Here is a 16644-nt window from a genome sequence, read left to right as displayed (position 1 = left end):
AGGCATTCCAGGATGACTCTGTGGAGGTAGGAGGAGAATACCACAGAGTAAGGAAGGCAGAGAGGGATGCCTGGAGGCTGTGACCTACCTAAGCATTTGCTGGTTGTTTATTATCATTGGAAATGAGCACAGCTGCATGATCTGTTTGTTGTGCTTTTTATTCTGTTTTTGCCTAATGTGTCAGTAGGACAATGAATGATGTGAGTTTGGACTGCTTGTGAGGGGGGGTGGCACAGTTTGGGGGGTGGCTTTAGGGAGGAAACCTTCCAGTTTGGGATCTGGGCTGAAATATTGTGGTAGCAGCTTTGTATGATAGTAGTTTTGCATGTGGGTATCTCATTTCCAAATCTCGACGCCTTGCAGATGACAGGGGACTGAAGGATCTAGTTCTCCACCTGACTGCTATCATATTTGTGTGGTTTTCATTTTGTTTCTAAAGATAGTGGCTTTATTGGGAACGTTAAGGGAGCCTCTGAAAGTAATGAGGCCTGTTAAATATGCTCAGGCAAATATGAACATGCTGGGGCCAATATTTACCAAGCTAAGTTTGCATGCTTGAATTGTATAAATTAATAGCATAGCACTGAGTGTGCATCTGCAAATACATAGCAATCATCTCATTCAGTAATAATAAGTGTTACCATTTTCTGCAGTCTGTGCATCAGTACAGGTAAATTGAACTGCATATTTAAGTCAAAATGTGTATTTGTGACTTTAAAAAAATGTGCTCAGAAAATACGATATACTTCTTGCTCGGCCATGTTACCACCTTTAAAAACAAATATTTGAATTGATTTTGATGAAGACCTCAGTTTACTGTGTGACGCTTTGTGGAAGAAGTTTGTGGACTTAATCTAGAACACACTCAAAAAGACAATCACTGTGAGTAGAGGTTTTTTTATTGCTCTCAAAATCTGGCTGGAGAGAGATGGTGATAACTAGGAGAGATTTTATTATGAGTGCTTGTGCTTTATCTACCCTGCTACATTTGTCATCTCTGGAGCTGGAGACTGCTTCATGAGCTTCTGAGTCAGGAGAGCAGACTTGAAAAGAGAATACAGACTGGCTTTTTCCAATCTTAAATGAAAAACAAAAACAAGAGCCTCCTACTGAATTAAAATTAAACATATTCCATCTCATATTCTGTCTGAGCCTGCAGGCAGATACTTATATTTTGCTACTTGTCTAGTCTTGTAGGTACTTTGTTTCAGAATGTATCTGAAACCATTAGGAGTCTGGCATCATTATTTGTGGAATTCTTGGAGGTGCAACTTCCAATTTTCAGTGTCAAGCTTTATTGTTGGATTTATGAATTTCAGCCTTGTTACATATCAGATATTTTTAGAAAAAAACCCCACAGACTTGAAATATTTCTTAACTGTGGCTTAATAAGATACATATACATGTGAAAACTATGGGGAGATTATTTTTTTTTAACCTTGTCTAGCAATACACTTAGAATTGAGGAATGGAGTTCCTTAGCATTTTCCTATAAAGCAGCATTTTTCTAGAAAGTCTCTTTTCCTCGTTTTTTTGGGTTTGTTCATCTGAAAATAAAAATTCCTGTATTGCAGTTTTTGTTCTAAAAACAAAGAGTGTGCATTGTTTGCAAGGTACAATACAGAGGAAATGTGACTCTGCAGGAGGGAGAGTTGCCAAAACAGTATTACTGTGTTACCTCAGGTCTCAGGAGCAAAGTGAAACAATATCCTCAAGTGCATCCATTCTAATTGCCCCACTCACTGCTGACAGTTCAATAGCTACTGAGAAAATCTTGCTAACCAAGAAGCTGTGGGATGTGACCCCATTGAAACCCCGCTCAAAGCCCACATGCAAAAGGACAGTGTCATGAGGTGAGGTGCTGGAGCTTCCTGAGCTTTTGTGCCCTATTGCTGGGTTTCTCTGCATGCTCTTGTGTTTTTCCTTCCACGGTCCATGCAGGATCTCTGTCATGATGTGACCTTCCTGGGTCCTCATCAAATCCAGAAATCAGGTGCTTCTGTGAGGGCACCCTCAGAGACCAGTCCTCATCCCTCTTCTCTAGCGCACATGCAGGGGGCATCTTCCTCCAGCCACCTTTAGGATTTTGGGAATCTCTCTATGCTGTCCAAGCCCTCTGTCCTAAAGCAAATGGGTCTGTGGTTTGGGAAGGGGAAGCATTCTGAGATGTTATCACTGAGAAGTGTTGTTTTCCAGCTACACACATGAGCCACCTTTCACTGTTCTGGAACACCCTGCTGAAACAGGGACTTGCAGAAGATCCTTGTTGGTTCACGATGTGTTTGAGTGCTGGGGAAGAAAGTGTTGGCAATGCATGTTATATAAATATTGCAAAAGGAGGGTGGCTCAATAAAAATCCCTGCAAATTCTAGAAAAGGGCATGTGGTCAACAAGTTTGTTCTCCAGCGTGGTATCTCTCAGTAGTAAACTTCCAGTGAGGAAGTAGAGGTTGTTGCTTTGTGGTAACAGAAAAATTGCCATAGTGTCTACTTAACAAAATAGGTGTTTTCTAATATTGCTCTTTTTTTGTTCCTTCATGTAAAATGATGTAGATTTATTTAGCACAACAAAAAGAATTGAACTCGTATGGCTTGGTACTGTAGTTGGATTCTGCATTACAGAACTTGATTGTCGGGGGAGGGAGGTGGGAATGTAATAGACATTTCTGGAAAGTTTCAGTTAATGCATGCATCATGTGTGTTATGGAAGCACTGTTTTTTAAAAGATAAAAAGTCAGTTTTATAATGCTGTTCAGTCCTTTAGTTGGAGAATATTTAAACTGGCCTTTTTGAAAGTCACTTGACAGGCATAAATTTCTTCTTTGAAAATTAGTGGGAGCTGGAAATTTACTTCCCTTAGCTTTTTAAAAATTCCAGCCTCCATTTAAAGAAGAATAAAACCCTTCCATTCTATGAAGCCTGGAGAAGGGTGAAAAGATGGGGCAAAAAAGGGAATGTTTGGGGGCTGAGTCTACAGGTGTGGATAAACATTACCCTTTGATTTGTTTCCACAGGACTGTGGCATTCCAGAGGTGGAGTTCTGCCTGGCAGCTGGCAGTACAGAGGGACTTCCCATCTGCATACAAGGTGCAGTTGCCAATTTAGAAGAACTGGATGTTGAGGAAAACCCTTATATAAGAGTCAGATCAGGAGTGTGAGTACTGAACCTTTTTAACAGCATTTTGCCAGCAGGTAGAAGAGTAATGTCATGGGATGAAAGTCAGTCAGCAGCATGAACAATATTTGGGGGGTTTTGCTACAAATCAGTGAACATACACTGAATATTCCCAGCTCTACACTTCAGCACTGTGCTCTGTGGGCTCCTACTAGTGGAACCAAATTTTTGAAGGCATTTTTTCCTAGTTGCTGGCAGAAGTCTTCAGTAATTCCATATTTGAGTAGCTTTATAAATAGAAGAAGCAACTCAGCTATAATTAGCTTTGAGTTCCTTGGAGAATAAATACTGTCTCCCAAGTCACCCACCCTGTTACAACCATAACACTGTGGCTGAATACCAGAAAATGAGTGTTACATCATCCCAGCATTTCTCAAGCTCCAGCCATTTCCTGCCGTTCTGGAGGGAGGTGATGCAATAGGACACAGGCCCCTGGGTAGCCCAGTGCTTCCTGTATTGAGCAGAATGGGCTCTTCCCTGGGCCAACACCTCACAGTTCCTGAAGTTTGGGAGTTGTGTGGCTCTTCTCATAAATCATTGCAGAATGACATTAGCTCTTCTGTTACAGGAGTGTTGCCTTTCCATGTGAGCCAAGTCTTCCTTCCTGCAATCTCACAATATGTCTGTGAAGCTCGAGATGGTGAAGGAGTTAAAAACAGAGCTTGTCATAGTTTTGACAAAATTTGGTAGTTTTAGGAACATCACTTTCCATATGGCTCCATGCCTCTTCCTCCATTCCTTGCATGGCCTACTAAACCTGTGTCCAGCTTCTGCACTTAGCTTTCTTTTTGATTTAAAACAGTGTGAAGGACTCCCAGCATTTTAAATCCTCATGTCAAAATTACAATAGCTTTCCAAACGAGTGTTGTACATAATCATATTTTAATTAACTTCCATTGAAAAAAATGACATGGGATTGTTGTTAGAAGCCTTTTAATTGATAAGGTGACAATCCTAGATAAAATTCAATACAAATATCTTCAGTACTGACTTTTTTTTGGATACTCATGGAGTAACAAGCTGGCTTTTTACGTGAGTGAACAAATTGGTAATTTTCATCTCTTATATTTAGGTTGGACTGAGGAAAAGTGTCTGAGATCATCTTAGCAGTGATGTTGCCAGCATATTTAAATACAGCTTTGTTTTGATGTGCTGTCTAAAACATTATCTAGCTCTTATGAGTACAAAAAGGAAAATAATTTTAATGAGATGTTTGTATTTGAAATCTAATTATATGAACTTATTGAGTCCTTTGTCCTTACTGTTGTAGATGGCTTGCTTATTCAGACTTGAATTACAAGGGAGAGATGACAGTTTTGGAAGAATGTGATTCACCACCTGAAATTCCTTCAGCAGATGTAAAATCTCTGCGTCCCTTAAGAATGGTGAGGACTTCACAATTCCCTAATAAATTGTGTGCCTTCCTTTTTTGTTGTTGCTTCCCCAGAGGTTTTGACCTAAATACAACTTGGATTCTAATGTTCTTTTTGGGTTAATCCTTACACGTGTAATGCTCCTCCATGGTGTGTTTGCTTTGGTCACTGTGACTTGCTGGGCTTCTGCACCCCTCAGCATCTTCCTGGGAAACTGCTGTTGTTGGGAGGAGGTCAAATAAAACAGAATTGAAAGGCTCCTCATTTTACTGCATCCAACACCAATTCATTAACCAAAAAGCCCTTCTGAAGTTGTTGATTTTCTTTTTTTCAGTTGTACAGTTAGATTTTCTTTATTTTCAGTTAGAGTCTACTGGGGATGGAAGACCAGATAAGGAGTTTATTACCCAGTAGTATTTCTCTGACCACAGATTGCACACAAATCTGGGGAGGTGCAGCTGTTTTTTGTGTTGATAGCACGTGGATCTACGTGTGAGAGATGGGAAGGGGTATAACACAAATTTTACTGTGAACATAGTAAGCCTACAGATAAACAGTTCAAAAGCCATAAAGGAGTAAGACCTATAGCTGTCTCTTCAGTCATTCAAGTGAGGTCAGTGTCTTATTCCCTCACAGAGCATCATTCACTCACATTTCCAGAGAAGATGCATTTGTTGTATTTGCTCTTTGACCAGAAACATGAATATGTCAGACTCTATTTTCTGTCTCTCCTGCTGTTTTCTCTCGCTTCTAGTGTTGCAGCATTTGTGCTTTAGAAATCTGAAATGAATGCAATACAGCTTTAAAAGTTAATTTTAAAAACTGGTCAATATCCATTAGTTTAAAAATATGTAGTAAATATTTACTTTAGATTCCCAGACCATAAAGGAATATTTTTAAATTGCTTGCAGTCTCAGAGGTTTGTCAGTGCACTGATTTGTTTGTAGGTCAGGTTTATAGTGTTTATAGCCTTTTGAAATCTATGGCCAACACTGAAAGTGGTGAATATAATTGCAAAGACTTCATGCTCTGATAGTACTGTAAAACACATGTCAAAGTGGAACTTCAAGTTTAATAGAAATACCTATTTCCCCCCCCCCCCAATCTGTTTTTAGGGTGGACTAAAGGTGCAAATGCCAATGAATGTCAAGGTAAGCACAGAGGGCATTGACAATAAAATAGAAGCACACTGGGAATATAAAACCTTTCTGCAAGCTGCTTTCCTTTTGTTTGGTATGTGATGTTTGATAGCTATTCAGTGCTTGCTGCTGAAGAAAAATTCACTAGTGCTGTCAAGTTCACTTAGTGTTTGATGGGGTGTAAAAGCAGTAGTTTGTTTTTCATGTATTAGGAAAATGTGAATTTGCTATGAAATGAGTTTTTCTGACTTGACACATTAGTCACTGTAATGATAAAGGGATTGGGGGAGATTTTCGCATTTAACATACCAAGTTTTAAAAAAAAAGGAGAGGGAAGGGAGGAAGAGGACAGGAATAGAACCCTGCCAGCCTATCCCCTATTCTAGTACAAGAGTTGTGAGTGAGACCATGATCCTTCTGTGATCTGAGGAGCTGAAAGCTGATCCAGAGTTATTGCTCCTTTTTCTACAAAAATGTTAACGCTTTAGGTAACTTTTAATTATACAAATACATGCATGGCTTGGGTCTTTTTCTAATAAATGCTGCAACAGATATAAATATTGTTAACAGCTGATCTGTGTGATTCAGCAGATGAGGAACCTGAAGGGGCTGTTAACTGCAGTCTTGGAAATAACTTCAGCAAAGTACAGGGAGAGGCTTCTTGTCTACTTTTGAAGGATTAAGCTCAGCATCATGTTTTCTAGATAATAATATATGAGAAACCCCACTTTGGAGGATGGTTCAAAGAGTTTTCAGAAAGCATCACTTCTGTCCCAGCACTGTTTGGTAGTGAAGAAGAATTTCAAGAAATTGGATCACTACGTGTAATTGGTGGAGTGTGAGTATATTTCACTTTTATATTTGTTTATTTTAAGGGAGAGAAGCATAACTAAGTGCTTAGAAGTTCTAACTAAGGAGGGGTGATTGGAGTCTTCCACAGGTGAAATGTTTTGAAAAGAAAGGGGTGTATATTTCTTGTATTATCAGCTCTTCGATTATCAGCCTACCAAGGTAAATGTGTGAAAGGTGTGAAGCCAGTGTTTGCCATTTGGATGCCAATAAATTAGGCCACACAAAGCTTTAATTTGTATTGCTTTATACTCCTGATAGTCTCTACTTAATTTGCTGAAATGACCTTGGGTAGGTGTGGTCAGTCTTCAGTTTGACATTTTAATACCTCTGAAACCTACAAACTGTTCTATTGTCTTAATGGTTTTCCTGTGCCACCTGTTTCATGTTATCTGGAATTGGGAATGTGCTGTTATTTTCATTAATTGAGGCTTTGGATGGATTCTGTCTTGCCCTGCCCCTCCCTGTGTGTCACACACACACGGGGCTGTGTCACACCTGTGTAACAAGGTGGATGCTCTGAGGCAAACTCAGCACCAGCTGCCAACCCCTCATGTTCTTTCACCCTCTCCCAACTCCCCACAGGACAGGACTGTCTGAGAGCAGGCAGGATGGTTGCTTCTGCCAAAGACCTCAGTAATAAAACAGTTTGCAGAAAATCTTGCTTTTGTTTCCAAAGGGGTTTTCCATTTCAGTATAAAGATGGAATAACATACATCCTTTCAGGCTGTTGTCAGAATTTTACAGGCACTAAATTCAAAACAAACCGAATTGTTAATACTCAAATAATCTATTCATAAGTGTTTACTATCTGGGGAGCCTCAGATTATTAAAAATCATTGTTCTGTCTGTTGTGGCAGCTTTTATTTTTAGTGTTGTGGTAACCTAAACAGCTGAATTAATGTAAACCAAATGGTACTAAAAGTAAAGCTATCCTTGCCTGCCAGATTTCACTGCCAACAGAATTTGTACAGCAGTTCTAATATTTACAGGGGAGCTTTAATGAAAGAAATGCTTACAAGACAAAAGGAGGGGGAAGCACTTTTTCAAATTAAGATCCAGTAGAGACTTGAAGTTGATATGGAAACACCTTCCTTTAACTGAACCTTATCTATATATTCAAAATACTTTGAAAAGTTCTGTTTGTTTAGTGCTAAAACATATTCCATATGCAATTTGTCTGTTTATATGTATATGTTTTTAGATTAATGCAAAAAAAAATATTAGCAGGCAAAATCTTGTTTTGCAGAAATCTGTTAATTTTGTCACCAGCTCAAGCTAGGGTAGAGTCTCATCATTTATTAGCACACTGAAGAGATCTGCTGCTTGTTTTTTTATTACTGAAATTTTTGGCATCTGATGCATCCTGGACTCTGTGGTACTAAATCTTGGTATTGGGAATGTGGCTGGCTGAGAGGAGGTACAAGGAGAAGTGTTACATAAATCAACTGTTGTTGGCTAAAGAATCACATGGTGGGATTTTGATCCACAAAGAACACTTCATGGGTGCCTGTTGTGACTCCAAACAAGCATTGCCTTGTTCAGTGGCTGGGTTTGTGATACTCGTTTTAGTGGTTTTGGGATGTTCTCTTCCCCTTTTATTTGTTACAGAAAATCATGTGTGCAGTTGTTTTGCCTTTACTGACTTCTCTTCCTTTTGTTGTGGGGCTGCCACAGATGGGTTGCCTATGATAAGGAGCGCTACAAAGGCCATCAGTTCTTGCTGGAGGAGGGAGATTATGAGGACAGACACTCCTGGGGGGGAACTGGCAGTGCCCTCCTGTCCTTCCGCTTCCTTCAGGCTGTAAGTACTTCCATGGATTTCATACAAATTATGCACGGCTCTGTCCATAAAGAGCAAGGTTATTCTTTGTCCACGGCACAGCTGGCTTGGGTTTGGTCATTCTGTCTTTTGCCCGTGTTCACCCTCATTCTTTTCCTACTGGCTGAAATCTAGGCTGCTCTAAGAAGAAGCAGGTTCTAAACAGTCTTTGTGAAGTTGATACAAGAATTGAATCGTGCGGAATTCCTCGTCTACCTGCCAGGTTTTCCAAGTACCTCACTCCTGCACCTCAAGCTATCTGAATCTCTCAAACAGAATTTTCTTAAAGGCGTAGCGTGCCCGAGTGTACAGAGTAGTTCTTGATTAAAATAAAAATAGCTTTTCAATGCAGCAGCTGTTGCAAGCCTTAAAACAGCATTACCCTCTGTCTGTGATTTTTCTGCCAGAAAATTTTGGCAGCAAAAATAATCATGGTAAAAAAATCCCTGCTACTAAAATGTGTTTAGTGGAGGCAAGGATGAAATAATAAAAAAAAGTATTTATAAGAGTCCAGTACTGGAAGCAAAGTTAGACTTTTTAGCGATGGGGAAACATGGGATTAGAACTTCTTCATCATTTCCTTTGGTTTGGTTTGGGTTTTTTGTTTGTTTGTGTAAGGGTTTGAAGGATTTTTTTTTTTTTATTATAATGGGAACTCTGTGAGCATTAAATACAGCTGCAAAGAGTAACTTCTTCTGAGCCTAAGATTGTTCGCTCTGATATTTACTCAGTTTTGTATACTCAGATTACTCATCTCCTCATCTGAAGAGATGTGATACTCCTGAGCCAGGAATTTTGTGGAAATTGAAGATAGGCATTTAGAGCAAACTCACTGTCTCAACAGTCTTTTTTTTTTTTTTTTTTTTTAATAAAAAGTTAATATGAATCCAAGAAGGCCATACTTAAATTCACAATTTGCAGGTTTGTTTTCATGACAGGCACCTAGCAAAAGCTGGGTTTATAATCAGAATCCATCAAAACAAATATAGAAGAATGGATTGAATTGAAGAAAAGTATCCCTCTCTAAATAATTTATTTTCAGGTTTCTGAGAAAAAAGTAGGTAGGAAATTGTCTTCAGATTCCTCATTTTGGATGTGCAGAGTCCTGTTCAATTACTGAAAAATCTTAGTTTTCCTCTCTTTTCCAGCTATATGTAGGATATGTGAGCAACTGAAATGGATCTTTTTAGATTTTCCTCTTGGCAAAGGACATAAATACAAGTTAAAATTGTGTGTGTGGCTAGCAAGAATGACCTCCCATGTCCTGTATTTAGTTTTACTTGCACCTAGAACAGTCAGAAGGTTCAAGTCATTAACATTTTGAAAACACATATCATTCACAGTCATGTATCAACATATATCATTCCAGTTGCCTTATAAATATGCATAAATATTTACCTATTGATAATAGAAGTGAAAAGGAATAATTCCCCTCAATTTGTTGCATAACTGAAGGCAATCAGCTGCTTGCCAATAAAATGACTAATGGCCCTGGCATTGTGTTGTTTGGCTTGACCAGCAGATTGCCTCCCTCTCTGCGATGTGCAACACACAGGGCAGTGTTCAGGCTGGCCATATGCTCCCTTTGTGACTTTGTATGTGATACTTAAGGTCAGGATTTTAAAAATATTTTAGTACCAAATGTTCAGTTTCAAGGGGACCTGGGCAAAAATCCAAAATCTCTGTGCTTAAGGCCCCTCACTGCACAGCAAAGGTCCTGGCTCTTCTCCCTAAGCTCAGGAATTCTATCAGGGGAAGCAAGGTAAAGGTTGCAATGGTCTCAGAATCCGCAGGGATATCTCTGGATATCAGATCTTTATTGCTCTTCTGGTTTAGTCAAATGAATTGGAGAGTCTCTGTGGAAGACTTGGGGTTCTGTGAAGTGTAACTGAGCCACATTATTCATGGTCAGTTTAGATGGGCCGTGGGGCTGGGCACTGACCCTGCTCTTTGGACAGACTCACTGGTGTGGGCTCAATGGGGCCAGCTCAGCCAGACTTGGATTTTTCTGCTGGGGCATCACGCCAGCTGACCTTGGCTGTGCTGGCTTTAAGGCCAACCCAGACCTTCAGACAACTGAGCCTGGCTCAGAGGGCTGGCAGCTGAAGCTGCTGAGCCCCGTGTACCTGAGTCAGCTGCAGCACAGTGGGATCAAAAGTCTTTGTGTGGTGCCCCCAGAGCTGGGGCTGGGGCAGAGGCACATCAGTGGCTCTGCAGAGCCTCGCCAGCCCGTGTCAGTCCCCTCTGTCACCGGGGCTTAGCAATGTGCAGAGCTATGCAGATGCTCCCCAGCCACCACAACCCCACGTGCCAGGTTCCACCAGAGCCTGCTAGTGCTGGGGAAATGCAGCCCCTGTTTCTGTACTCAGGGCAGTGCTGCAGTCGAGCTGAGGCAGGAATTTCATTTCCTGGCAAGTCGGAAAAGTCGGGCACCACACACAAAGTGGGGATTGTTGCACGTCCCCCCTCCCCAGCCACTGGTGAAGATGTGCACACATGTGGGCACGCTGCAAGGGCTCTCAGCTCTTGGCTGGCTTGAATATTCCTACAGTGAACGCTCACAGGTGCTGATGTGGGGGTTTGGGAAGTGTTTGTGAAGCAGAGGTAAAAAGATCTTGTAGGATTGCTTCTTCCAGCTGCTGCCAGCTCCCTTGTCAGCATCTGTGTTGAGCACACCGGAGCCAAATGTTCCTGAGGGCAGGCAGCAGTCTGGACTGTGAGCTGCTTTGAGGGACAGTGGCATTTGCTTCTTCTCTGCAGTGTCAAATGCCTTCCAAGCTGGGCTTTGCCCGTGGCTCAGTGAAAGAGCAAAGTTTCTGAGTCTTTTTCTGTGGAGCAAAATTTGTTGCCTTTGGAGCTTTCCCATTTATGTTTTCAAGTCTAGAATGATTTGCCTTGGTCTGAAAGTCTTTTCTTAAAAAGTACTTTTCCTGTTGCTTGTTATAAGAAAAGCAGTAGTGGAAACTCAGGGAGGAAAGAATGATGGCTGAATTTGAGAGATGTTTTAAATTTAATTACAATTGTGGATATATTTTAGTATTTTAAACTTAGTTAAGGGAATTATGTGTAGATTTGACCTAAATTACTTTTTGGGTACTCTTACAAATAAGTCTTTTGCTTTAGGATTGTTAAGAGTAGCTGGTTTTCATTTGCATTAATACTGATGATTTTTCCAGACCTGGCACTTTAATTTCTAGTTTATACCTGAAGTAGTTGCAACAGTTTAAGTAAATGAAAGAAGGAAGTGGTCAACACAGTAAGAAAACCAGTTTTACTACAGAATTTGTTCCATCACCTTTTACTGTCCTGTAAACAGTGCAGAGAAGTTGAGCTGCGTCAAGTGTTCATTCTAAAATTGGTTTTCATTATTCATTGTGATTTCATCCTGTAGCAAAATGTGGTGCCCTCCAATGAGCCTGTTTGATCAGATTCACCTGACCAAATGAATCTGGCTGCATGCTTGGTTTGTCCTCAATTTCTAAGTGGTTTTTCATAGTTATAAATCTTTGTTTTCTCAGTGTTTAGTGTAATAATACCCATGGTGGTGTCCTCATATGTTTATGGATCTCTGTCATCCACGTTATTTACTTGATAACCTTTATTTCTTGTTTGCAAGACTTATTTTCAACTTATTATAACACTGCTGAATGTTTGAGAAACACTGAAATTGAGTTCGTGCTTTCTGTTAAAAGTGAAAGGAATAAAGTGAACAGATTGTTGTTTTCTATTTTCCCAAGCAGCTACTGAACTGTGTGCTTAAAATTGCTAAGTGGTTAAAAAGCTGAAGATTTGAAACCCAAATGCAAATAATCTGAAGCTGTGCAGGTAATCTGGCCAAGAAACTAAGCTGGCTGAAAGCACAAAGCAGTGTCACAGCTATGTAAGAGAGAATGTGACAGTGTTAAGCAGGATTTATTTATAGCTACAGTGGATGTATCCAAAAAGTGCAAACCCCTTGTGCTGGAAAGGTGATCTTTTCCTCTCTGCAATTATTGCCATGTTGCTGGGAAGGGATGAGGAAGGAGAAGTTTAATGAAAAACTATAGTCATGGTCTGCATGGAGTGAGGCTTTTGGAAGATCAGTGCTAAACTCTTCTCAACTCTTCTCCTTCCCACACCGTCATCTTTGCACTCTGAGCCATCCTCAAAGAGGAAGGGATGGTGCTCAGGGGCAGCAGGCTCTTCCTCTGTTCCGTGCAAACCCCTGAAGGCCATATCAGATTGCCAGGCTTCCAGTTATTCCAGAACTTCAGTGCCAAAATATCCCATAAAGATCCACACCAGGGAGCCAAGTCCCTTCACTGCTCCATAGCATGCTGTCTCTCTGGCTACAACTCCTTCCCAAAATGTGTTATGTTGTGAAGAGTCATTGAGCTGTGACAGTCTTCTAACTCCTGTGCTTCCTCTTAGGATTTCATAGAGTCTTCAGTGACACTTTTCCAGTCTGATGATGAAGACGGGAAAGGATTTGACATCGTCAATGAAGAAATCCCTGATTTGGAGCAGGCTGGATTTGGCCCAGAGACGAGGTCGATTCTTGTGAAAAGTGGAGTGTAAGTCTGCTCAAATGGATGGATGGAGCTGTTAAACATTTCTGTGCACATTTGGGTACATCTTTTGAATGTATTCCACATGGTACACGTGGTAAATATTTGGAGGAGAAAAGTGTTTCTGTAAGTTTCACTGGGGAATGGAAGGGAAATGATTTTAGTTTTCTGTAGCTCTCCTGCCTACACCTTGATTTGGATCTGAGCATTCTTGTTAGTAGAGAGAGTTTGTAATGTCTCTCCTAAGGTGTCAAAGACTATAGTTTCATGATAGTAGCTTTGGCAGTAATACTGAAGAGATATTTTAGATATATTAAGAGCTGGTATAACTTTTGGGACAGGTAGAGCCTGTCCAGAAAGGATGAGATGTGCTGTATTTGTAATAAACTCAGACTGCTGGCACTGAAATTAATATACTTTTTATAGAACTACTTAACCTAAAAGGAGAGAGTTAAACCAACAGGTGTTGAAGATACCTGGTTCAAACTGATCCAGCTTCCAGGGTGGACTTGGCTAACTTTTGGTGTGCATATGTGAAGTTCAGGAGGAAAATAAACAACACAATTGCAATAAATAAGGTACATTAGACCACACTAGAATGCTTGGCATGAAATAACAGCTCTGATCCAGCAGATACTGCAGGAGTTCACAGGAAGATAAGATATAATGGCCTTTTTGTAAGTATCTACTGGAATGATAGAGTAGGCCATTATTTGGAAGGCATGGTACTGTGCATGGAAAATAATATCACCAAATGCTAAAACATGAAAGACTTTATGGGAAAAGAGCACTGTGGAATCATGGGGGTGGAAACTCCAGACATTTAATAATTTTAAAATTTTAAAATATGCAGTTATTTTAAAAATCCAGTTATTAACATTGTCATACCTACCCTGATGGTGATGGGGATCAGGAACTGTGAAGTGAGGGACCTGAGTTGCTTATGTAGGGATTGGTGATTAGTGTCTCATGAGGATTAGGTACAAGAATCAAAGGCTGAGACTCAGTTTGGAGAGGAGGGATATAAATGAGAGCTGCAAAATCCTGAAGGTGGTAAGACAAGATTAAAGCAGTTCACAGAATCTTGCATGACAACAGTTGGGGAAATGCTTTGCAGAAGTGGAGATTGCTTTAAAGCAGATTTTGAGGTGGGATGAAAAAAGCCTTTCTTACACCAGAGGCAGTGAGTTTCTGGAACTTGCTGCTGAAGGAGCTGTGGTAGCAGAGAGCACCAGGAGGTTAAAAAAAAGCATTAGATAAATTAATAGCAAACAGATTGACCAGTGGGTGATAAAAGTAAAATGGGTGAGGACATGCCCTGTAATATCCCTAATATAACAGTCCCAGTGCTGGGTGAGTAAAAGAGGAATGCACCACCAAAAGTGGGTGATTTAGTGGTGTCTGACTATTCCCCATCTGCTTCTGCCACTGTGCAGGGTTAGAGGGACCCTCTAGGTGGGGGGTTCATTCTTCTTAAATTGCAACAGGGAAAGCGTGGTGGGACAAGCTTGAACTGCCAACTATTGCAGGCTTTTGCCTTCTCTCATCAAGCATTCCTCAGTTACTTCTCTTTCTTCTTCCACCATTTTTCCTAAATCCAACTGGAAAAGCTGTAAGAAAGCCCTGTCTGGGGGATGCCAAACCGGTAAAGATTCAATTAAGAGAGAATGAAAAAGTTATCAATTAAATGTCTCTCCTCTGAGTTTCTGAGCAGGGCATCATCTCACAATGAGTTTGATGGGAAGGCAGACACCCAAAATCTTCTGTTTGCCAAAGTAGGTAAAAGCAGAAAATGAAGTATGAGACAGTTTTGTGCCTCTCATCAGGTTTAATGTTGCACTGTCTGCCAGGTGGGTTTTTTGTTGTGCTTGACTTGCTGTTATTGTCATCAAACTACTTAGAAAAATGTGATGTTTTCAGGTTAATTTTTGTGTCATTCTTCAGGTGGGTGGCATATCAGCAGAAATATTTCTGTGGAGAACAATATGTATTGGAGAAAGGAAAATACAAATGCTTCTTTGACTGGGGAGGATCTAGTAAAACCATCATGTCAATTCGACCTGTTAAGTTGGTGAGTTACCAGAATTTAAGGGAAAAACTTAAAAGAAATGAGACCTTTGGAGTTCAGAGTGTACCATAACAATTAAACAGGAGAGTCTGTGTTATAACAACTTGTCTATTTTCTTGGAAACAATTTAAAGACCCTTTAGGAAAGGCATAATGAGTCTGTTCAGGATGGAGACTTAAATGGATAGTGTGGATCTTTCTGTCTTTTGAGAAAATTACCAGGGAAACTTTATAAGAAGAATTTCCCTTTGGCAGACTGCATATATGGAAAAAATAACCTGGCCTGGAAAGATTAATTTGCCTTAAAACATAGTAATTTATAATGCCTAATTGATAATGTATTTAAAAATACTTGAGAATTTATCTGGCTTGTGTTGTTACATAATAGCATTCTGTTGGGTTTTTTCTTATTTTTATGCTGAAATATCTGTACTAGATACAGTGAATAAAGAGAGGAAATATTTTTAATCCATTATTCAATCCAAGGTAGTGCCAACTCACCCAAACAGATTAGTGCCAGAATTGCCAAAACCCTAGTGCAAAACAAAGACAATCTTCAGTGATAAGTATTAAATTATAATAAGTTATAAATCATTAATAAGTAATAAATTATAGGAATGTGAAAGGAATACTTAACCTTATTTTGAAGAGCACATGTTGAGAGAGATGTCTTCTGTTGGTTCCAGTTCTTTTTTTCAAGAAACAGCCTCAAAAGTAAATGCAGAGACATTTACATGGATTCTAATCCACATTATGGGAACTAATTAATGCTGATGCAAGTTCTCTGTGTGAAAGGCATTGAACAATCAGGCAGGTAGTTGTGACCTTACAGGCAGCTCATGGCAGAAATTAGGGAAGAGAATTGTGCCAAGAGCCTGGGAAGTTTTTTTTCCCCTCTGCTCCTGAGTTCATACTTAACAAATTTCAGGCAACTTGGCATGTCCCCTAGGAAATTATTTGTAATTAATGTTGGGGTTTTCTAATGTGTGTATATGGGTTTATTATTGCAGGAACCCCTCGGGACAAATGAGCCTCCACATCTGGTATGTTGGCATTATGTAACAGTCTCTAGTACTAAACTACTCTTAATAATTAAATGCAGGTAATGTTGAATGCCTTGCTTCAGGTGATACCTCAGTAATTTCAGGTGATACCTCGGTATTGTCACCTTGCTACAGCAGATCAGTGATGGAGGAAACTGGTAGATGTATTAAAGTAAGGTCTGCTGCATCTTCTGCTCTTTGCTTTGTTCCAGATCATACCTTTTAGTATTCTGTCCCCAAGAATGCAAGCAGTCCAGTAGGTTTTGAGTGACTTTGGGTCTCTGTAGCTATGAATTTCCCTCTTCTTTCCCACTTGTTTCTGGAAACTCACCATCACATCCATTCATCCTTCTCTTTATGGCAGATTTTCTTTCCATTATTTTGCATTGCATCCAGTTTGTCACTCCTGTGTTTACTGTCAGGTGAGGATGAAAATATAAACTGCAGAAAACTCAGCTGCATGTTTCAAACCTGCAGATGCATCAACACCTGGAAGTTGGGTTTTTTAGTCTTGGATACTGGTAGTTCTGCTTTCCAAAGTCTTCCAAGCAGGTAGAGCTGCTCCTTAAGGTTTCTCACAGTAACAGAAGAGCTTAACTGAACACATCCTGGTTATGATAAATCTGTGAT

The 16644-nt window shown here is 40.1% G+C and overlaps 1 protein-coding gene across 2 annotated transcripts in view; it reads left to right on the top strand.

Moving 5' to 3' along the window:
- The window catches only part of CRYBG3 (crystallin beta-gamma domain containing 3), an 83309-nt gene that overhangs the window by 48595 nt on the left and 18070 nt on the right, over positions 1-16644 (top strand). The window contains exons 8-15 of one of the 2 annotated variants that reach the window (XM_069025558.1): positions 3014-3153; positions 4445-4559; positions 5663-5698; positions 6391-6524; positions 8213-8339; positions 12768-12910; positions 14849-14975; positions 15982-16014. In XM_069025558.1, the coding sequence (XP_068881659.1) occupies positions 3014-3153; positions 4445-4559; positions 5663-5698; positions 6391-6524; positions 8213-8339; positions 12768-12910; positions 14849-14975; positions 15982-16014 (855 nt within the window). The remainder of the gene's footprint in view (positions 1-3013; positions 3154-4444; positions 4560-5662; positions 5699-6390; positions 6525-8212; positions 8340-12767; positions 12911-14848; positions 14976-15981; positions 16015-16644) is intronic. The other variant, XM_069025566.1, reaches the window with a different exon arrangement.

Source organism: Aphelocoma coerulescens, chromosome 1 (assembly GCF_041296385.1).
Source record: "Aphelocoma coerulescens isolate FSJ_1873_10779 chromosome 1, UR_Acoe_1.0, whole genome shotgun sequence".
Lineage (NCBI taxonomy): Eukaryota > Metazoa > Chordata > Aves > Passeriformes > Corvidae > Aphelocoma > Aphelocoma coerulescens.
This window is presented reverse-complemented; position numbering and strand designations above follow the sequence as displayed.